Below are 23,488 nucleotides of genomic sequence, written 5' to 3'. Positions count from 1 at the left end.
CACACCCCAATCCCAGACCAAAGACCAAACTACCACAGAGCTTTCCCAAACTAACGCCAGTGGATGTTCCTGTTCTCCCTCTCTCTTCCCTCTCTCTTCATCTCTCTCTCTTCCCTCTCTCTCTCTCTCTCTCTCTCTCTCTCTCTCTCTCTCTCTTCCCTCTCTCTCTCTCTCTTCCCTCTCTCTCTCTCTCTTCCCTCACTCTCTCTTCCCTCTCTCTCTCTTCCCTCTCTCTCTCTTCCCTCTCTCTCTCTTCCCTCTCTCTCTCTTCCCTCTCTCTCTCTTCCCTCTCTCTCTCTCTTCCCTCACTCTCTCTTCCCTCACTCTCTCTTCCCTCTCTCCTTCTTACAGTTGAACCGGAGCGATAGCGACAGCTCCACATTATCCAAAAAGTGCCCGTTTGTCCGGAACACCTCGGAGAGACGCAGCCTAAGGGTTAAGAGGGTGAGTGTAACATTTGTTATGTCTTTATTGCATTCGGTTTCAGTTGACTTAAGGGGAGTGATTTGGCCAATAAAAGGGGGACATTTCATCAGGCAAAGGAGCACCAGATCTTTGCAATAAATACCATGAAACTCATCATAATCTGAAGAGCAATGTTGAGAATGTTCTTCAACAGTATATGTGCAGTATATTCCATACAATACCTCCAATAGAAGTCCATTGTTATTGGAAAATAATTAACATATTATAAAAAACAATGTATTTTATATGCAAATATTTATGCATTGCTCTTTCATTCTCCCTCCCTCCCTCAGACCCTGTGCCAGCCGGTGGTGGTGCGGAGGCGTGGCGGAGCCGGGGAGACAAACACCCGGACCTCCCTGGACTTGGAGCTGGCCCTCCAGGCTTCGCGAACGCGTCAGAGCCGTCTGAACGACGAGCTCCAGGCCCTGAGGGACCTGAGGGCCCACCTAGAGGCCTTGAAGGCCCGGGGAGAGACGGAGCTGCCTGGGTCCGTGCTGCACGACCACAGGTTTCACAGGCTGCTGGAGCAGGCCGAGAGACAGGCACGTGGCTGGATAGACGTGTGATAGATACAGTATGCACGTGCATACACACAGCTCGTTTCCAGCTGTGATATGACTAGGCCAAGGCCACTCGATATCACAATGTTTTGGAATGGTTTGAATGGCACTCGGGATCTGATGGCTTGTGTAAGGATACCTTGTACCCCCTTATGCCCCTCCAGGCACTCTACCATGCCATGATGCCATCAGCCACTCTCACTAATAGCAGCTAACGGCAGTTAATGCCAGGCCTCTGGCCCCAGGTTCTCTCTCAAGCTTGATTAGGCACTGAAGAGACTTAATGGCTGTATAATCTGGTGCCGTTCGCTTCCACCTGAAGTGACCCTTTTAAATAAATAAAGCGTTGCCCTGGTCGCAACTTGAATAGTAAGATTTTGCATAAAGAATGAAACCATTCATTTGCAGAGTCCACATCAGTCGGAAGACACAGTGTCCTGCATTTCAGAGCAACTGAAGTGAAATCGTTTCTTGCGCTCACTTTTATGGAATTCTCTCTCGACTCTATCAGTCCCTCTCATTCAATGACCACTTTCTCTGTCTCCCTCCCTCGGTCCGTCCCAGGCGGAGCAGTCTAAGGAGCAGCAGCGTCAGGAGCAGCGGGCTGAGAAGCTGATGAGGAGGGCCTCCAAAGACGTGTGTCGGCTAAGAGAGCAGAGTCAGAAGGTCCCCCTGCAGGTCCAGTCTTTCAGGTGAGACAGACATCCGTCCAGCCCCTATGCCTTTATGGACAACTTTTTGACCATAGGGTTTGAACTGTTTGTATCTTGTTTCGCCATCTTGGATAACTGACCCTACTGGTCTTATAAGCCCTGTTTATACCTGCCGCTAACATGCGTCCTTCGTCCTGTTCTTATCCCGATCTTGACCTGATCCCGTCTGTTTACACTTCTAAGATCTGATCACAATCAGATCCCAGTACGTCTTTTAATCGTCTACACCTGTCAAAAAAATGTGGGCACAATCAGAATGTGAACAAGATCATGTTAGAACCAGGTATAAACAGGCTACTTCTTATGCTCCATCCTGATAGGCCTTGATTGGCAGGTTACTGTAAAAGCACTTTGTGAACAACTGCTGGTGTAAAAAGGGTTTAATAAATACATTTGCTTGATTGATAGGCATTTCTTCTCTCTTTGCAGGGAGAAGATGGCCTACTTCACACGAGCGAAGATCAATATACCATCCCTACCGGCTGATGATGTATGATTACATAGTGACACAATGAAGTATTTTTCAAACTTTTTATAGCAGAGTATTTTAATAGTGTAGTTACTTTGAATGAAAACAATCGAATAGTTTGTACACCACAGTTTATGCATTTGTATAATAAGTTGTAATTGAATAATATCTTGTAAAAAAAAAAAAAAAAAAGAAACTAAATAATGGCTTTCTTGTATCAGGAGAAAACCCAAAATAGAGTTGTTTTGGTACTTGTATTCTGCTCGTGATTTTTCTGTACAGTTTTATAAGGTGTGTTGGAGAGTGGTGTGTGTGTGTGGGGGAGGAGAGAGTTTGTGTGTTTGTCGCCCTCTGGTGTCCTGTGGTGGAACTGCACCACAGGGCAGGGTGCGGGGTAGATTGAGTGAGTCTCACTCCCAGACCCAAATCAACCCCAATCCCCTACGCACTTATGGAGATCTAACAGGATTGGATAGGTGTAAGTTATATGGTAATAACGACACTGCCTTCTGCTAGTCTAGATGGCATGTTCACTGTGTTTCTTCCATGTATCCAATCCTCTGATCTCCAGAGGTGTATAGTGGGTAGGAGCTAGGGGTTGATTTGGTATTGGGCATCAGTGTTAGCTAAGTGTGCGTATGTGAGAGAGAGAAGGCGACCTACTACAGTATATCATATATAATGTCTTCTGTCCAAAGCTGGTGCTCTGCTCTTTTTTTCTCTCTCATACCAGAACAAAAACAAACATACGCCTTGTGAATGTAATGTAACCGCTTTTCCACTTCTATCTATCTCTGCGATACTGCACTGATACTGTTCTGTGGCTTCATGCTTTTTCACACCTACATGCCGCAACGCTAATTATTACTGCGTTCGCTGGGCTCTCGTCTCAATTTTAAAGTTAAATGTTTTGTCAGTTATTAGCCTGGTCCAGGATATGTTTTTGCACAAACTGATCTGGGACCAGGCTATTTTGTAGTTCACTCTGCAACTTCATTTGTAAGATTGGTTTTCCTTTCCCACCTGTTTCCCAACTGTTGAAGTATTTATTCAAAGGATGAACATAAAACCTCTGTGTTAATGCCTTTTGTTACAGATAGGTTCTCTGGATTAGAGCAAAGACAATGCAGGAAACATACTGGACCCAAATCATGTAATTTCCAGCCTTCCAGTGTTTTAAGGGTCCGAAATAGCACTCTATTCTCTATGTAGTCCACTACTTTTGACCAGAGTCCTATGGGCCTTGGTCAAAAGCACAGAGTCCCATAGGCCCTGGTCAAAAGCACAGAGCCCTATAGGCCCTGGTCAAAAGCACAGAGCCCTATGGGCCCTGGTCAAAAGCACAGAGCCCTATGGGCCCTGGTCAAAAGCACAGAGCCCTATGGGCCCTGGTCAAAAGCACAGAGCCCTATGGGCCCTGGTCAAAAGCACAGAGCCCTATGGGCCCTGGTCAAAAGCACAGAGCCCTATAGGCCCTGGTCAAAAGCACAGAGCCCTATGGGCCCTGGTCAAACGCACAGAGCCCTATGGGCCCTGGTCAAACGCACAGAGCCCTATGGGCCCTGGTCAAAAGCACAGAGCCCTATGGGCCCTGGTCAAACGCACAGAGCCCTATGGGCCCTGGTCAAACGCACAGAGCCCTATGGGCCCTGGTCAAACGCACAGAGCCCTATGGGCCCTGGTCAAACGCAGTGGGCTAGATAGAAAACAGTGTGGCATTTCAGACTCAGACAAAGTCAAATCAAGACTTTTTTGGTTTTATCAAAGACATGAAAGCTATAATATTCAGTATATATCAGTTTCTATGTATAATAATGTGTTGTTGTACTCCAGTTATTTATTATTTCTCCAAGGAGTCTCCTGCTCAATTTTTCTGAATAATAGGACAACGATTGACCTTTGTGGTTTCTTCTCTTTATTTTGTATCTAATGTTTTGTTTGTGTGTCTGTAAACCAGAGAACAAACAGTATTGTTTTTACGTTGCCTTTTTAACAGCTTATAGCTAAGGAACAACAAGGCTGGTATTCAAAGCGCTTCTCGGAGTAGGAGTGGTGATCTAGGATCAGTTTGGACTTTTAATTCATAATGAATAAGAAGGGGGACTCTGATTCTAGATCAGCACACTTACTCTGAAACGCTTGAATAGGAGCCAACATCTGATTGAACTGTGAGCATAAACAGTGTCTGTGGTATCGTACTTAGTTTGTATAGCTACCCCTGGACTCAAGATATATATGGCACTTCCAACCAAATGTGTTCACATCCGTTTAGTTTACCAATACAATGTTGCCTCACAATATCAACCAGGAAGATAAACATGGATTTGAATTGTGGGTAGGCGGAAAAGTTTGGACTTTATTTTTCCTGTGTATTTATTTTTTGTGTTTGTATTATTTATGTTTTGGTTCTGTACAGACATGCCCCCTCCGGACCTTTTTAATTAGCAACGTACGTATGGTTCAAATGTTAACTCACTGTTTCCCCGCTGATGATCAGCTAGTTTAGAGACACACACTGATATCAAATATGTTTTATACAACTGACCTACAGTGCCTTCAGAAAGTATTCACACCCCTTGACTTTTTCCACATTTTGTTGTGTTACAGCCTGAATTTAAAATGGGTTAAATTGAGATTTTGTGTCACTGGCCTACACACAATACCCCATAATATCAAAGTGGAATTATGTTTTTCGATTTATTTTTTACAAATTAATTAAAAATGAAAAGCTGAAATGTCTTGAGTCAATAAGTATTCAATGCCTTTTGTTATGGCAAGTCTAAATAAGTTCAGGAGTATGTGCTTAATAAATCACAAGTTGCATGGACTCACTTTGTTTGCAATAATAGTATTTAACATGATTTCTGAATGACTACCTCATCTCTGTACCCCACACATACAATCATCTGTAAGGTCCATCAGTCGAGCAGGGATTTTCAAACACCGATTCAACCACACAGACCTGGGAGGTTTTCCAATGCCTCGCAAAGAAGGACACCTATTGGTAGATGGTTACAGCAACAAAAAGCAGACACTGAATATCCCTTTGAGCATGGTGAAGTTATTAATTACTCTTTGGATGGTGTTTCAATACACCCAGTCACTACAAAGAAACAGGCGTCTTTCCTAACTTGGTTGCCGGAGAGGAAGGAAACCGCTCAAGGATTTCACCATGAGGCCAATGGTGATTTTAAAACAGTTAAAACAGTTAAAACAGGATGTGATAGGAGAAAACTGAGTATGGATCAACAACATTGTAGTTACTCCACAATACTAACCTAATTGACATAGTGAAAAGAAGGAAGCCTGTACAGCGGGTAGAATGGCTCATAATAATGGCTCGAATGGAGCGGTATCAACCACATGGAAACAAAATATCTGATGTGTTTGATACCATTCCATTGATGCCATTCCAGCCATTATTGTGAGCCATCCTCCCTCCCCTCAGCAGCCTCCACTGCTGTACAGAATAAAAATATTCCAAAACATGCAGCCTGTTTCTAACAGGGCACTAAAGTATCACCGAAAACACATCTCCCAGTGTCTGGTGGAAAGCACACTGAACCAGTTTTTCTTCTATTTTGCCTGTGCTTAGCTCAATTCTGTTAATTTGTTTATTCTGAAAAACTTCCCAGTGCTTAACGATTACAAGCATACCCATAACATGATGCAGCCACCACTAGCTCGAAAATATGGAGTGTGGTACTCAGTAATGTGTTAATTGGATTACAGAGTATTAATTAAAATACTCTGACAAGGTTGTTTGTTTCAGTTATCTCTCTCTATATATATATATATATGAGAGAGAGAGAGTTAACTGAAACAAACAACCATGTCAGAGTATTTTTGATTTCACATTTATCAAGTACAGTATTGGTATTAATTACAATCATATGAACATTGGGCTTATATCACATCCAACTTTGAAGAACCCATAGAGCAAGACTATATAGACAAAAGGGAAAGTAATCTGGATAAACACCATCTCCATTAGCCTGGTTTAAAAGTACATCACATGACTATAATCCTCTCTTCTATCATTAGCCACCTAGATATGTACGCTAGAGGGCGCCACGGAGCGATGAACGTAACAGCACTGTCGTGCTTGCTCGTGATTGGCTCATTCCTGCTCAAAACAGATGACGTTACACACGGAAGTTGTGGTTTCATCAGTCGAGTAAACTTATCTATTTTTCCTGCCCAGGATATTGTTCAAATTAGCATTTATACCTGACTACACACCACGACGTCTGAAGGATTTGGTGGAAGAATACCAAAGATGAAGGGATTGCTTCAAATCGTTTTGCTTTTCCTCTCTGTAGCTCACATCAGAAGTTGGAATGAAGGCCAGTGTTTATTTCCGCATAATATCTATTAACTTTCTAGAATCTAGTTCTCTTTCTTGCAAAACGTTTAGGCTACAAATGTATATCTAAAATATCTATGGTTCTTGGTCGTTGTATCAATTTCAGAAATGGCTAGCTAAGCAGGTGGATATTAGCTTTAATGTTAAAGAATAGCTGCGGGCCTTTTGCTTTTGCGCCATAAAGATCAAGAATGCATACAAGGGAGGCTCAGGCAACATTATATTATGAGCATATTCTACACATAACTAAGTTGTTGAAGATTGCCAATTTGCCATACGTTTTTCATCAGCCTATTTGCTCACCCTTATAATGCCTGGAATGGAGAATAATTATTCCTCTCTATACAGCTCCAGGTAGTGTTTTGCTCCGAGACGTGCAGGTACTCACCCTGTACAAGGGCAAGTACACCACTGCCAGACGCAGTAGCGCTGTACCTCAGCTGCAGTGTGTTGGAGGCTCAGCCGGCTGTGGATCCTTCATTCCTGATGTGGTTCAATGCAAAAACAAAGGCTGGGACGGAGTCGACGCGCAGGTAAGACCTAACGCTTGCAGATAGAGGAAAAGGGTGTAGCGCTACATTTAGCCTGCTCCCAGATCTAGCACAATGACCGTTGGCAAGATGACACAGGTCCTTGTTTCACTTTCAGTGGGAGTGCAAAACAGACATGGACAACGCCTACAAATTTGGTCAGATAGAGGTCAGCTGTGAGGGGTTCAACCATCCAGATGACTCCTACATACTGAAGGGCTCGTGTGGACTGGAGTACTCACTGGAGCTGACTGAGGAAGGCAAGAGGAGGCACAAGGGGGGCTCACACGGCTCAACAGGTGGGTCATTAGTACACAGCGTTGTGAAATGTTTCACAACGTTATGGGACGGAAAACAATAACGATTGTCTTACTGGATAAGTTCCCTCCCTGTTTCTGTACATTTTCGTCTGTTTGATACCATTGAACAAAACCATGATTTCTCAGGTGGCTTCAGTGACTTTGCTTCCAGCTTCTTCAAGGGTTCCTCAGACAACAACAACCAGCATCACCATAGCAACAACCGACAACAGAGTTCTACAGGGGAAGGAAATTCCAGTGGGTTAGTGGTAGTCGCTCTGCTCTTGTTTCTGGCCTATGGTGTGTACAAGCTTTTCCTGAGTGGACCGACAAATCTAGGACAAGACGGGCAGTTCCCTGATAACGGCTCCAATACCCACAATCCCCATGGGCCACCACCTCCTGGATTCAAGCCAGACTTCACAGGTAGACTAAAGTTTATACACCTATGCCGTCTGCTTACACACCCTTGCTTATATTTATGGTTCAGGTATGTAGCCTGGTACTTGATCAGTTTGTGCTGTATTGCCAATTGGCATGACCATAGGAGTTGGCAAGATGGCACAAACTGATCTGGGACCAGGCTGTCACAGATCATAAATGGTATCTTTCTCTATCCTATGTTCCTCTTCAGGTTACCCAGGTGCTTCCGGGTTCCCCGGTTCTGCCGGAGGATATGCTGGTTCTGCTGGCTACGGTGCCAACCCGGGGTACGGGTTCCGCAGTGGCTACAGCGGACAGCAACAGCAGCAGCACTTTGCAGGGGCCCGTGCTGCTGGAGGAACTGGGAATGGATTCTGGACTGGGATGGGGACTGGAGGAGTCCTCGGTTATCTGTTTGGGAGCCAAAGGTCAGTGTTGTAATCCAGTATTTCTCAACTCCCAACAGCATATGTTATGTTGTAGCCCTGGACAGACAACTCATTGAGGGCTTGATGATTAGTTGACAAGTTGAGCTTGTCTGGGGCTACAAAAATGTGTGCTGTTGGGGGAACTCGAGGACTGGAGTTGGGAAACATTGGTGTGTGTATATCTTTTGGTTTGGCATGATACTGTGTCTTTGACCCATCTTGGGGAAGGATCGGTCATACAGGGATGGGCAGGTAGTGTGGGCTTATAGAAAGGGTAGGACATTTTTTATTTTTTATTTAACTAGGCAAGTCAGTTAAGAACAAATTCTTATTTACATTGGCGGCCTACCCCGGCCAAACCCGGTCGACGCTGGGCCAATTGTGCGCCGCCCTATGGGACTCCCAATCACAGCCGGATGTGATGCAGCCTGGATTCGAACCAGGGACTGCAGTGACGCCCCTTGCACTGAGATGCAGTGCCTTAGACCGCTGAGCCACTCGGGAGCCCAACATGACGATCACTAGACTTTTTTATTTTATTTTATTTTTTACATGTTTACTCCGATTTACAGCTAAAGTTGTTGGTTGTGTTTTTTCATGTCTTTGTTTATTGTAGAAGCCAGACGCCGTACACAAACACCCACTCAAACTACTCTGCACCCAGAACACCACCGACCCCAGCCCCTAGCACCGGAACACGTGCTGCTTCAGGTACTGCTGCCCAACTACTATAACTAATGTAGCCAGAGCATCTATGTACTTACTGGTGTGTGTGTTTATAAATTGTCCAATTTAGTCAAATCAGTCAAGTCATCTTGCTAAATTGTGTATTACTGTAAAATCATAGACGTCTAAAATGTAAATATTTGTGTGGATACAGTATAACGTGTTTGTATGACTCCTTCATTAAGTTATTCTCAGTTCCACACAGTTACTCTGTCCCACATCCTGCCTCTACGTGAGTTTTTCTTAGGGTGGCTTTCTGTTTCCTTTTTGTCAGGCTTTGGAGGGACCAAGAGAAGATAGATGTTGAAGATGGGCAGGAAGCCATTGGCAGCTTTCCATGATGCCAGAAGAAAGCCAAATTATGTCCTCAGGGATCTGGGACAAACATAGGCGGTCTGTACTTAATTTAGTAGGGTTGATGTGGAATTGTCAATATTATAATGATTGATATGTAAAAGATTAATGACTCAAGAACTCTTAAATGTTCAGTGTCTGCGGGATAGGAATGTATAATCGACTAACAGTTGATCCATCTTACCTGTATGGTCACCCGTGTCCTTAAACTGCAAATGTTTCAATGGTTTTAACTTGCGTTTTGAATTTAACACATATTTCCTTGATGCTTTTTTGATAAGGTAATTTCTAAAATTCCTTCAGAAGGAATTATGTATAAATGTTTTTCTGGTTTATTTATCAGATTGCTGTGAATGTGTTCTTCAATGGCAGTGTGATACTAGTACAGTCACATGTTACTGTTTCAATTGTAGGACAACCTCTGCTGAATTTCTCAGCTGGTCGTATTATAAGGCTTTTCTTTCCTGTATTAAAAACAAACAAAACACATTGTTTACTGTATAAATTATTTTGAGGATTGTATTTGATCATGTTCTCTTATTCATGACGAGTTTAGGACAATAATATCCCTCTGCAAAATTTAGATGAAAGCTAAATGTGAGATGTGGTAAAGTTCAGAAGTGTGGCCTTTTTGTCTAGTTGACCTGTCCAGAGTTTGGTTGTGTTTTGCATTTGATTCTGCCCAGTGTCTTAGGGAGAGCAGTCTGGCCCATACGACTAGGCTAGAGAAGCCATGTATCCAACCTCGAACTGAAGCTGGTTGACAACTATGGGCTCGAGTCAATCAATTCAGGGATAACCTGCATAGCAGATCGTATTACTTATTTACGCAATATGTCGGAGGTGTAACTGCGTTGGAGCTGTCGAATGGGTGAGCAGCTGCTCGTGTAGTCATTGTCACAAAGCCACACCTGTCCCACTCGCTTTAAAAGTTCAGAACGAGAAAGTGTAGACTACATAGAAATAATGACACTTAAAACTCTGCATTATTTTGCTCAATTTATCAGCCTAATCGAGATGTAGATGACATTACACATTCGTGTTCACACATGCCCCCGCCCCCCCACATACACACGCACAAGGTGGGCAATTAGCTGTCAAAATAGGGGACAGGAACCCCGCGAAACTGCCATGCAGCCAATAGCAATATGTATAATGCCGTGAGCCGCTTGTGTATATGACGTCTAACACAGTTCCGACACCGCCAAAAACAACCTCTATGCGGGTGTCGGCTAAAGGATCTGATATTATCTAGTTCTTGCATAGGCTAGTGTGAGCGCTGCGTGTAATAAATCCGGTATCAGGATAAATAAAAGCAAGGTCTGCTAACTTTCTTTAATTATGTTTAATTAACGCAAACAATAAATGGCAAATGCAATTTTCGTATATACGGGTTCACTGTATCTCCGCGCAGGGTAGGACAGGGAACTGGCAGGAAGTACGTAAACAGCTGTTCTTATACCGTGATGACGTATCTCCAACGCGTCTGTTGGCCTATCACAGTAGAGGCTGAGCGCGGTTTAAACTTTGCTCAGCCTGTCCCCTTCTCTCAGATGTCCGCATCTGGTCGTTGCGTAGATTAGATCCGTCTTGTGTCTTCCCGTCGATTCTACACTCAAACAGTTCCTAATATGGTATTGTCCAGTGCTCTACCCTCCCTGGTTGGCTTAGAGATATGCACCCCTCCCCTCTCCAGATTGACCACAGTTTTTATGGCCTTTCACTCAATGTTGGTCAGTCTTTACACACATACATCTGTATTGTTTGTGTGTGTAACAAAACAATATTCATCTTCATACAATATGGTAGCAGGCTATAGTGCATAAACATAAATCCTAACACTAGCAATGACGATTCTCCCACAGAGCACTCTGTTCTGGGTAGTCTTCTCCAGCTAGTTCCACCCATGTCGGTTGTCTTAGGGCCTGTTGTCTGTTCAAACTCCCACACCTGGGTTGTATTCAAGTCTTGCGAAAATGTTTAAGAACCAAACGTAACAAATACGGAAAGGGAACTAACTGAATTTGCTAAATGTTTGAGTAAATGGTTTCTGTTGCAAAAAAAAAAATTGCAACATAATCGGTGTAATGAATACACCCCAGGTGTTCTTGGACTATGGCCCTGACCAGTAGAGGTCACTAACAGACTGCTATTTCCAGCTCCCATCCTTAGTATACTAAGAAGTATACTTCTCCCCAATTTTGTGATATCCGATTGGTAGTTACAGTCTGGTCCCATCGCTGCAACTCCCGTACGGACTCGGGAGAGGCGAAGGTCGAGAGCCGTGCGTCCTCCGAAACACAACCCAGCCAAGCCGCACCAATGTGTCGGAGGAAACACCGTACACCTGGCGACCGTGTCCGCGTGCATTGCGTCTGGCCCGCCACAGGAGTCTCTAGTGCAGGATGGGACAGGAACATCCCTGCTGGCCAAACCATCCCATAACCCGGATGACGCTGGGCCAATTGTGCGCTGTCCCATGGGTCTCCCGGTCGTGGTTGGCTGCGACAGAGTCTGGACCCAAACCAGGATCTCTAGTGGCACAGCTAACACTGCAATGCAGTGCCTTAGACCACTCGGGAGGCTTTCTTAGTATACTCTGAGTATAAGCGCGGGGTTGTAGGTTCTATCCCAGGCAGAGCCTGTGAGTGTGGTTGCATTGACACTCGCTGATGGTTGGTGGACCGTGACCACTAATGGGGGTCAAGTCCTGAGGTTCCCCCTCCTGTAAAAAGCAGCATTTTATAGAGGGAAACCTCTCTAAAAAGTAGTTTTTCCCAAAGGTTTCCCTCCATAACCACTGCTGGTTACTGTTCTGGAACCACGGGGCTTAACATATACGAAATAGATGGACATCAACAAATTAATACACACCATATCAATATAAATGGAGTGTCTCGGATTTACGTACAGAATAATACGAAATGCTCTGAGACCAGGTTGGTGTATTTGACATTGTAAAGTACAGTCAAAAGCACCTACTGTACATCTAGATTAGAACCCACAACCTCAGGGTACTAAGACAATTCAGTTAAGCACTGAGCCACCTGCACATTTTCCCAATATCACATTGTTTCTTAATACTCAGGGAAGGCTAAGCAGTTGAGCTTTGACTCATCTGGGCCCAGTTTTTCAAAAGCTATGTGATCGGATTTCAGCAATCGGGTCATTCTATTTCTATGCATTTAATCCGATCCGATTGCTGAAATCCGATCAGATAACTTTTGAAAAACTGGGCCCAGATTAACAGAACACAGATCTTATCTGACCCTCAAATGTATCTGACATTTAAATGTTCTCTTTAAATATTTAGAATTGTGAAAAATATTAAATGGGGATTGAACCGCCAACCTCAGAATAATGAGGCAAGTTAATTTACCGCTACAATGCGGATCCTCTGCGGTCCAGATTGAATCCTGGCTTCACCCATCCACAGTAATCCAACTAAATGTTCAAGTTATTGCAAAAAAAGTGATCACATTATGGAAAAATATTCATTTTTCATTACAATTTCAAAAGTCATTTCAGACATGCAAATCCTTTGACATATTACGTGATTTTACAAATGGTCTATAGAAAAGGGAAGTTAATATGCTTAACAGTTCATATTTTATCGTATAACAGCTAACACCAGCTTCTGAGCACAACCTGTTGTAAGAGAGATATATTGATGTGTGTCTGCGTTGTGTATGGCATGTGCTGAGACATGATTTCAGGTAGGCCTCCTTGCTTCAAGGCATGAGTCAAGTACAGGTGTCCACAAAAGAATAACTCCCCTGTGGTCCCCCGGGATAAGGTTTAAAGGACACGAGGCTACATCTTCTCATAGGTCAGTTCGTGTCCACAGGTGTTACAGACCTTCCTGTAGAGATCCTCCTCTTCATCCACTAGTTCCTCAGGGCCGTACTCGTGCTGGTGAGCACTGGTTCCCTTGGTCCACGTGCTTCTCCTCACCGCACAACGCAGCTCTGGCCGCCACAGCGACAATCGTAACACAATCAATTGTAAATAGAAAAATAAGAACAGCAGTTGCACATTTGAGGTTTACTTGTTGCAGGTGTGTGGGAATTATTTGGTTCATTTGTATTTATTTAATATAGTTTGTTTCAGTATTATTGACTTAAAATACATCAACTGAATAATCTCAAGTGAGATGTGTGCAGGTTTTTCTTTTAAGTCAGTAATAAAGAAATAAAACTGAATCACCTGATTTCTACAATCTACTGGGGGGTGCGTCTTTCTGAGAGTTTTTTTTAAGAGAAAAAGATGACTTTGCGATTCAGTGGCATTGTGTCCGAGTGAGGATCAGAACACAGTCGTTCCGTTGTCTGTAAAGCCTATTGTCTGTCTCAATTCCACTATTTAATTCATGTTTAATAAATAAAACAATTACAGTGTTACTGACCTTTAACCTTTTTGTTGAAGCGCTTCTGCTTCTGCACCTCCCTGTTCTCCTCTCTTGCTTCCTTGGCCTCCTCCAGGGCCTCCTCAGAGCCCCACACCTCTAAGGAGCGCTTCTCCACCTGGGAACACAGCACAACATCATGCTTACTCATCTAACCTAAATACACCTGGGTCATGTTCATTAGGGCACGCAACGGAAAAAGCTTAGAAGCGGAAAACGATAATAAAAATGTCTCATAGACAAGTTTAGGTATTCCTTCCCTATCTCTGTATGCTTTCTTCTGTTTGTTGCCTAATAAACATGACCCACTAACACATTATGGGGTGGCTGTAAACAATAGTAGGGGAACACTACTACAGTGGCAAGTGAAGACAAGGGCTGTGTCTGAAAACACCACTAGCCACCAAAGACTTGCTTCCTCATCTTCCTCTCTAAGCACGTTGGAAGAGGCATCAGACACAGCCAAGATGAGGAAAAGCAGCGAGTTAAAAGCAGTAATAATGGCTGTGAGCTCATCCTACCTGCAGCCTGAGGTAGAGTTTGATGTCTCCCCAGTGAGGGTTGTGTGGGTTCTTCCTCGGGACAAACCTCAGCACTGGCTCCCTCTGGTCCAGGTCACAGTCCTTCAGTAGGTAGAGCTGCTTAGCCTCCGTACGGGATATCAGCTTGTGTTTAACCTCGTAGTCTCTGGTGGGGAACATTCGTAGTGGAAAGAGATAACATAGAATACTAGCTCATTTGCAGCCTCTATTCTTATAACCTGGTCCCAGATCCGTTTGTGCTGTCTCATTTGCAGCCTCTATTCTTATAGCCTGGTCCCAGATCAGTTTGTGCTGTCTTACCAACTCCTATGGTAATAGTGGTGTGCGTGACAATGACCAGTTGGCAAGACAGCACAAACAAATCTGGACCAGGCTATTATTCGTATATCCTTCAAGCTTAAATACAAGGCTATTATAAGTAACACAATATCTGTATATTTGCATATTCTGATGTCATTGACACAAGAAGGAAGAGCACTGGTTTTACCTGCAGTTGTCACAGACTGCCAGATCGAAGCCGTTGCTAAGGTAGGAATCCATAAACGACTTGTCACAGTCATCACACACCAGATAGTCTGCCTTTATCACAGGGGCTAGGAGGACAGTCAGAGAGAGCAGTAAAGCTCAGCACTGTCTACATCACATACAGCAGGCTAGCAGACGCTCTTATTTATATATACAGTGGGGCAAAAAAGTATTTAGTCAGCCACCAATTGTGCAAGTTCTCCCACTTAAAAAGATGAGAGAGGCCTGTAATTTTCATCATAGGTATACTTCAACTATGACAGACAAAATGAGAAAATAAATCCAGAAAATCACATTGTAGGATTTTTTATGAATTTATTTGCAAATTATGGTGGAAAATAAGTATTTGGTCACCTACAAACAAGCAAGATTTCTGGCTCTCACAGACCTGTAACTTCTTCTTTAAGAGGCTCCTCTGTCCTCCACTCGTTACCTGTATTAATGGCACCTGTTTGAACTTGTTATCAGTATAAAAGACACCTGTCCACAACCTCAAACAGTCACACTCCAAACTCTACTATGGCCAAGACCAAAGAGCTGTCAAAGGACACCAGAAACAAAATTGTAGACCTGCACCAGGCTGGGAAGACTGAATCTGCAATAGGTAAGCAGCTTGGTTTGAAGAAATCAACTGTGGGAGCAATTATTAGGAAATGGAAGACATACAAGACCACTGATAATCTCCCTCGATCTGGGGCTCCACGCAAGATCTCACCCCGTGGGGTCAAAATGATCACAAGAACGGTGAGCAAAAATCCCAGAACCACACGGGGGGACCTAGTGAATGACCTGCAGAGAGCTGGGACCAAAGTAACAAAGCCTACCATCAGCAAGGGCATTGAAGATGAAACGTGGCTGGGTCTTTCAGCATGACAATGATCCCAAACACACCGCCCGGGCAACGAAGGAGTGGCTTCGTAAGAAGCATTTCAAGGTCCTGGAGTGGCCTAGCCAGTCTCCAGATCTCAACCCCATAGAAAATCTTTGGAGGGAGTTGAAAGTCTGTGTTGCCCAGCAACAGCCCCAAAACATCACTGCTCTAGAGGAGATCTGCATGGAGGAATGGGCCAAAATACCAGCAACAGTGTGTGAAAACCTTGTGAAGACGTACAGAAAACGTTTGACCTCTGTCATTGCCAACAAAGGGTATATAACAAAGTATTGAGATAAACTTTTGTTATTGACCAAATACTTATTTTCCACCATAATTTGCAAATAAATTCATTAAAAATCCTACAATGTGATTTTCTGGATGTTTTTTTCTCATTTTGTCTGTCATAGTTGAAGTATACCTATGATGAAAATTACAGGCCTCTCTCATATTTTTAAGTGGGAGAACTTGCACAATTGATGGCTGACTAAATACTTTTTTGCCCCACTGTATAAACACAGTTCAAGTCGGAAGTTTACATACATTTTAGTCAAATACATTTAAACTCAGTTTTTCACAATTCCTGACATTTAATCCTAGTAAGAATTCCCTGTCTTAGGTCAGTTAGGATCACCACTTTATTTTAAGAATGTGAAATGTCATTAATAATAGAGAGAATGATTTATTTCAGCTTTTATTTCTTTCATCACATTCCCAGTGGGTCAGAAGTTTACATACACTCAATTAGTATTTGCTAGCATTGCATTTAAATTGTTTAACTTTGGTCAAAGTTTCAGGTAGCCTATCATTTTAAAAGGCTAATTGATCAGTAGAAAACCCTTTTTCAATTATGTTAGCACAGCTGAAAACTGGTATGCTGATTAAAGAAGCAATAAAACTGGCCTTCTTTAGACTAGTTGTGTATCTGGAACATCAGCATTTGTGGGTTTGATTACAGGCTCAAAATGTCCAGAAACAAAGTACTTTCTTCTGAAACTCATCAGTCTATTCTTGATCTGAGAAATGAGGGCTATTCCATGCGAGAAATTGCCAAGAAACTGAAGATCTCATACAACGCTGTGTACTACTCCCTTCACAGAACAGAGCAAACAGTCTCTAACCAGAATAGAAAGAGGAATGGGAGGCCCCGGTCCACAACTGAACAAAAAGACAAGTACATTAGAGTGTTGAGAAACGGACACCTAGCAAGTCCTCAACTGGCAGCTTCATTAAATAGTACCCGCAAAACACCAGTCTCAACGTCAACAGTGAAGAGGCGACTCCGGGATGCTGGCCTTCTAGGCAGAGTTGCAAAGAAAAAGTCATATCTCAGACTGACCAATAAAATGAAAGATTAAGATGGGCAAAAGAACACAGACATTGGACAGAGGAAGATTGGAAAAAAGTGTTATGGACAGATGAATCTAAGTTTGAGGTGTTCGGATCACAAAGAAGAACATTTGTGAGATGCAGAAAAAAATTCAAGATGATGGAGGAGTGCTTGACGCCATCTGTCAAGCATGGTGGAGGTAATGTGATGGTCTGGGGGTGCATTGGTGGTGGTAAAGTGGGAGATTTGTACAGAGTAAAAGGGATCTTGAAGAAGGAAGGCTATGACTCCATTTTACGACGCCATGCCATACCCTGTGGACAGCGCTTTATTGGAGTTTCCTCCTACAACAGGACAATGACCCAAAGCACAGTTCCAAACTATGCAATAACTATGTAGGGAAGAAGCAGTCAGCTGGTATGCTGTCTATAATGGAGTGGCCAGCACAGTCACTGGATCTCAACCCTATTGAGCTGTTGTGGGAGCAGCTTGACCGTGTGGTACAGTATGTAAGAAGTGCCCATCAAGCCAATCCAACTTGTGGGAGGTGCTTCAGAAAGCATGGGGTGAAATTTCTTCAGATTACCTCAACAAATTGACAACTAGAATGCCAAAGGTCTGCAAGGCTGTAATTGCTGCTAAAGGAGGATTCTTTGACGAAAGAAAAGTTTGAAGGACACAATTATTTTTTTCAATTAAAAATTGTAATTTATTTATAACCTTGTCAACGTCCTGACTATATTTCCTATTCATTTTGTAACTCATTTCATGTATGTTTTCATGGAAATCAAGGACATTTCTAAGTGACCCCAAACTTTTGAATGGTAATGTGTCCAATTTGTAAGTCGCTCTGGATAAGAGCGTTAAATGTAAATGTGTGTATATATATGTAAATGTGTAAATGTAAATGTGTGTATATATATATATATACGCACACACAGTATATCTAACTTATAACCAGTTTGGAAAGAGTGCTAGGAGGAGAGTTTAGCCAAGGTGCTATAGTCGTCAAACACTAGTCATTCAGATAGTGGTTGGTTGTCACGTGTGCCGTAAATCATTTATAATGGCCATTATTTACAGTAGTAGGTAGTTAGAAATGATTGAAAGAGACTGACTCCACTCAGCAACTGGCGTGTGGTATGACATGAATCCACAAGGGAGCGCACATGAACCACCAAATGCATCTTTCTCTGTTACACATCTGACATCTTGACAGTTAAGAGAGATGACATAATACAACAGATATGAATACCTTGAAGCCCCCGGCAATGTTTAATTGATTATAAATCCACATACCTGGTTGATGCACCACTTTCTTGGTCCTTTGCTTCTCTTCTTCTTCAATGAAGAACCCTCCCCCAGAGTCGACTGTCTTGGCGACTTTGGCCGAGGTTCCACCCCCCTCTCCAGCCCATGGTCTGTTGGCCAGGCAGGCTTGCCTCAGCATCACAGCCCGCTGTCTGTTCCGTTCGATCTTGGCTCTCATAGCGGGGGACAGATCGCAGTTCTTGGCTTTGGGCTCCGAAGGGGGAGAAGCAGCATGATCATTCATCGGCGTGGGGTGCTCCAACAGATCCATCCCAAAACGCAGGACTGGCGCTAGCTAGCTGTTACACTAGATAGCTGTAGGTTACACTCTCCAGTGTCTTGGAAATTGCAATACATTGAAGATGTTTACCAGAAAGACAGCTGGCAGGGTTGAAAGGAGGGCAGAGATGTTTTGATCTTGTTTTTTAGCCCGTACACAGCTGTTAGAGTGGCAATCCACCTGTGCTTTTGCACAAAAACAAAACCACATCTTAACCCTTAACTGTCACTTCTAGAAAAACATGTTTAACAAATTATTCCACTGTAAACTCTAATAAGAACTTCCAATATCATTTTTTTTTCAACTTGATGTTTAATTAGGAAATTACAGAGCTCTACCAGGCGGTTGAGAAGTCAAGAGGTTCATATTAGCAATGCCATATTAGAATGGCAATTTGCATAACATTTTTGCTTGTAAAAAAATATATTACATAAATTACTTTAGGTCTGCTTCAATGGCTTTCATAGGTAGGTAAGCGTTGTTAAATGAGGACTGATCTTGAATTTGAGAACATTATGGTCATTTTGTATGTCCAAACATGAATTTTCAATTACATTGAAATTAATGAGTTTTCAGGTGTTGTGTAGTGTGCAATATCCCCCCAAATGTTTTTATTGAATTTAAGATCATGTGTTTCCCACATGTTCCGGACACATTTTGAGATTGTAAATCATCAAGTGCAGTTTTTATTACTATTACAGGCATTATTTTATAGGCAACCTTTAGTCTGAATATTGATTATTAACCCCATGGGGCATGAAATGGGGTTTAACCCATTTATGTTGCATAATATAGTGTGTTGTCAACAATTCAGTCATACAGTTGCGGCCATATATATATATTTTTTTGTAAACTTAAGTTTACAATTTTTATTTTTATTTAGAAAATAAAGACAAATGGCATTGGCAAAACTATTGGCACCCAGGAGCTAGTACTTGGTTGCACAGCCTTTGACCAAGATAACTCCTGACAAATACTTCTTGTAGACATCAATGGGCTTGCTGCACCTTTCTACCTGGCAATTTGTCCCAGTTTTCAGCAGCAAACTGCTCTAATTCTTCAATGTTTTAGGGGTGCCCTCCACCAACTGCTGTTTTCAGTTCTCGCCATAGGTTAGGGATGTGACTCAGATCTGGACTCTTCGCTGGCCACTCCAGAACAGTCTAGCCTCTTTCTTGAGCTATTCCAGGCATAGCCACAGGAAGTAGGGGTGCTGAGGGTGCTGCAGCACCACCTGAAAAATCAGAATCCAAAAAAAAGATTAAGAAAAAAAGATTTGTTCACAAAAGTAGTGCACTGGGTCTTTACTAGTATTAGCAGACCGATATAGGCATCTGTAGCGAAAGCAAAACAAAAATTCAGCATCTCTGCTTTGGCAAAAGGGTAGTTACCTAATTAAGAACAGTATCTTGCAGGACTCAATAGCTGGAATTGTAAGAGTTGTTGCCCTGTCCCTTTCTCTGGAATTGTCATTCTAATGGGATCCAGAAAGAACAAAACCCTGTCCTCAAACATTTACATCAAAAGGTGCAAAGTTATGGTCAAAGACACAAAACATCCACATCAAATTAAATATTTTTCTTGATCAAATAACATGGAAACAACCACTTTTTGTGCAGTATTAACGTACCATTCTTACAAACCCCTTCATGTAAATGTACATTAATGTATTGTACATAAGCTGATCATCTACGTTTGTACCTGTAGACTTTACATCACCATGAAGAAAAACAATGTACAATCCAGTCATTGAGTACATTGAGACATCAAGTGATTTGTGATGATGTGGTTTAGTTGGTAGAGCATGGCACTTGCAAAAGAGCATCTACAAAAAAATTATGAATAGACCATTTTAGTTTTCACATTAGAAAAAAGTTGCATTTGCAAAGTATTTCAAGAAACTGTAAAACATATAGGCATATCAAGCACATTTTTTATATTCCACAAGTATTATCAGATTAACTGTTTTGTACAGATAATTTTCAGACTGAAGTTACAAATGCTGGTAAACATTGCAATACCTTTTTTTTTTTGTATAAATCACAAAAGTAGTGCACTGGTTCTTTGTTAGTCCTGTATTTGTGGACCGATATAGACGTCTTCAGCGCAGGCACACCCTTTAGCATCGCAATTCATGAAAGGTGCCAGCAGGCTACTGCCCCCCAGGGCTCCTTCAGTACCCTCATGGGAGTTAGATGTTGTCCTACGATCATTTATGAGCCCACCATTTGAGCCCGTCTTCAATTGAGCTATCTGAGCTCTCAGTCAAGATTGCCTTTCTATTGGCTATTGTTTCACCCAAGTGTGTTGAAGAATCACATGCGCTTTCTCAACCTGGTCTCAGAGCATTTCGTACTATTCTCTATGTAAAACCGAGACACTCCATTTAGTATGATGTGATTTGTAATACATTGTAAGGCTGCATGATGCGACTCTAATGATGATTTGAAAAAAGTAACTTGAAAGGCATGAGCTCTGCTTTGTTTTTTTGTGCAGGGCGTACACACTTCATCAGTCTCTCATTCACAATTTGACAAGCACTTGATAATGCCTCGAATTTCCCAGCAGCATCCTTTTTTGTGTGGCCATTATGCACCCTAAAAGAATCCATGCCTTTTGCGGCCAGTGGTCATTGTGCCCTTGGGCTAAATATAATAATTATAATTCCCTTCTCCCTGATTGCTGCGAAGCACCTGTTACTCTCATGGCTCTCCATCACGTGATCGGGTCTTTCTCACAGGCTACAAGTGAAGACAGACACATTGGGGACGCAACTGCGTGCATCCTTATCCAATTCCAAGGTGCATATTGAAGATATTGGAACCTACTATCACCTATAGTACAGAAGTTGACCTTCTATTCTGTGCGAGAAATAAATATTTAAAACATGGTCTGGGACAAATTAATACAACCACTAGCATCAAAAAAAAACTTTTTTAAACAATGAGGCTGACACAACAGATCAGAACGATTAGCTTAAAATGTTGATAAACTATTAGGCTATTTCTTCACATGATAAACGCAGCAATGCGCACACTGCAGCAGGCTATAAGCACGAATGTTCCATTAGTGGGAAAACACCATTATCAAAAGTGACCGCAAATGCAATTATGCATGTAATGCTTTTATTATAATGGTGCATTTTTATGGTGAAAACGATCTTCCCCAAACTTGAAACTCACACGCTGCTTACGTATGCAAGTTAGGCTCTACACCCCTTGTAAAGCGGATTAATGTGCTTAATTTTAAGAAGTTATTTGGCCACTTTAGTTGTGATACAAACCTTATCAAAACATATAGGCCTATGGGCTAGGCTACATGAGGTGTATTTATATTTACTGCTGTAATTATGTTGGTAACTAATTTATAATACCCCTTAGCCTTGGTATATTGACCATATACCACACCCCCTCGGGCCTTGTTGCTTAAGTATATCAGACGCCTTTTACAATGACAGGTCACGTGGGTACAGTAAGGGTGAAGGGGAAGTTCACATCGCGTGAAGGGGAAGTTACTATCGGTCGTTTGGCGACTCGTTACTCTACTCAGAGAACCGAGGTTACATCAGTAAACCAACGTTTTCTTACAGCCCTCTGAATGGGTAAAGTTAGAGTACCACAAAACTAAACTGCAGTAACCCAAAAGGATACAATTTATGTAAATGAATGCAGGAGAGCTGCTCGAGTTGATCAATCAAATTCAAGTGAAGATTGTTTTCACAGAGAAAACGATCAAGTAGTTGGAAAGACAGGGTTCGGAGAATAACACAGATCAATAGTTAAACTGTATCTAGATTGCTAGCCTTCCCTGGTGGTCTAGTGGTTAGGATTCGGCGCTCTCACCGCCGCGGCCCGGGTTCGATTCCCGGTCAGGGAACAACATGTTTTCTTTAGTCTTGTAACCGCATGCATTTTGTAACACAGCTAAAAATCTTTGTTAGTAATTTTCGGACGCATGAATAGACCACCTAAAGCCCGTATGAAATAGATATGCATTATATATTATGCGCATTGTATACCTATAACAAGAATATTGTTACATGTTTACCTTCTGAAAAGGTAGCTAATCGTTTTTGAAAGGGAAGTGTAGGAATGTATTGAACTGTAATGATGACAAATGATGGGTACAAAAACAAATATAAACTAATAATATAGAAAAAAGAAAAGAGTGGCAAAGAAATACTGCAGTTGATAACAAAGTTACGTGTCCGCCCCCTTAGGTTTATTAGCACAATTATTTATTTACAAATTCCGGAGCAGAGTGGCGCAGCGGAAGCGTGCTGGGCCCATAACCCAGAGGTCGATGGATCGAAACCATCCTCTGCTAGTTTTTTTCACCATAATGGATTGTGGTGTATTTATACATCATGTATTGCGTATGTTATATTAATTATATTTTTAAGGGAAGAGATAGAAAAATGCCTGTATTGTACGTAGCTACATGACTTGCTACCTATCCACATCGCTCTCGCCAAACGCCACGCCCACTAGCGTTTCTTTTCCACGATGAATGTATGGAGTATGAAGCGATCGCTAAAGTAGCGGAATTACATACAAAGTAGTCCTTATGCAACGCACTTCCACCCGTAAGTGCAAAATGTATGATTTTATCGTTTCAAAGGTATAAAGAAAAAACTGCGCCCAACGTGGGGCTCGAACCCACGACCCTGAGATTAAGAGTCTCATGCTCTACCGACTGAGCTAGCCGGGCCTATCAGCAGACTGTATTTGCAGATGATTTTGAAAGCACGGCGGGAAAGTCAGAAAATAAAATATTGCCACATTGCGGTTGCATTTAGTATTACACATTGACTAGGCCCCAATAACAAAAGCTGATTTTCAAACTAACCTGCTGTTCTCACAAAAGAACAGAATAGTTCATAATCGAT

General features: G+C 42.4%; 3 protein-coding genes and 2 non-coding genes across 7 annotated transcripts in view; 3 read left to right on the top strand and 2 right to left on the bottom strand.

The window, feature by feature from the left end:
* Positions 1–5,037, top strand: part of LOC139566644 (protein WWC2-like) — a 50,518-nt gene extending 45,481 nt beyond the window's left edge. For both annotated transcript variants that reach the window (XM_071387892.1, XM_071387891.1), the window contains exons 21-24: positions 352–444; positions 759–1,010; positions 1,593–1,720; positions 2,171–5,037. In XM_071387892.1, the coding sequence (XP_071243993.1) occupies positions 352–444; positions 759–1,010; positions 1,593–1,720; positions 2,171–2,237 (540 nt within the window). In that variant the 3' untranslated portion in view covers positions 2,238–5,037. The remainder of the gene's footprint in view (positions 1–351; positions 445–758; positions 1,011–1,592; positions 1,721–2,170) is intronic.
* A 1,301-nt stretch (positions 5,038–6,338) lies between these two features.
* On the top strand, positions 6,339–9,823 carry saraf (store-operated calcium entry-associated regulatory factor). Of its 2 annotated transcripts, none has more exons than XM_071387889.1 (7): positions 6,339–6,556; positions 6,925–7,109; positions 7,225–7,405; positions 7,553–7,831; positions 8,040–8,256; positions 8,873–8,967; positions 9,257–9,823. In XM_071387889.1, exons 1-7 carry the CDS (start codon positions 6,490–6,492, stop codon positions 9,280–9,282), a joined length of 1,050 nt encoding a protein of 349 aa, XP_071243990.1. In that variant the 5' UTR covers positions 6,339–6,489; the 3' UTR covers positions 9,283–9,823. The 2 variants fall into 2 exon arrangements, with proteins under 2 accessions (XP_071243990.1, XP_071243989.1); XM_071387888.1 differs by having other exon boundaries at positions 7,553–7,833; positions 8,030–8,256.
* Positions 9,824–10,646: 823 nt separating this feature from the next.
* Positions 10,647–18,766, bottom strand: LOC139566643 (DNA repair protein complementing XP-A cells homolog). Its single transcript, XM_071387890.1, has 5 exons — positions 18,309–18,766; positions 14,771–14,876; positions 14,263–14,428; positions 13,742–13,859; positions 10,647–13,304 (listed from the first exon to the last, which is right to left on the bottom strand). Exons 1-5 carry the CDS (start codon positions 18,589–18,591, stop codon positions 13,150–13,152), a joined length of 828 nt encoding a protein of 275 aa, XP_071243991.1. The 5' UTR covers positions 18,592–18,766; the 3' UTR covers positions 10,647–13,149.
* A 3,638-nt stretch (positions 18,767–22,404) lies between these two features.
* trnae-cuc (transfer RNA glutamic acid (anticodon CUC)) lies at positions 22,405–22,476 on the top strand. The gene has a single exon. It is a non-coding gene; the product is annotated as a tRNA-Glu (tRNA).
* A 761-nt stretch (positions 22,477–23,237) lies between these two features.
* Positions 23,238–23,310, bottom strand: trnak-cuu (transfer RNA lysine (anticodon CUU)). The gene has a single exon. It is a non-coding gene; the product is annotated as a tRNA-Lys (tRNA).
* Positions 23,311–23,488: the final 178 nt, after the last annotated feature.

Source organism: Salvelinus alpinus, chromosome 39, assembly GCF_045679555.1.
Source record: "Salvelinus alpinus chromosome 39, SLU_Salpinus.1, whole genome shotgun sequence".
NCBI lineage: Eukaryota > Metazoa > Chordata > Actinopteri > Salmoniformes > Salmonidae > Salvelinus > Salvelinus alpinus.
The sequence above is the reverse complement of the archived record's forward strand: the minus strand, read 5'-3'. Positions and strand labels throughout refer to the sequence as shown.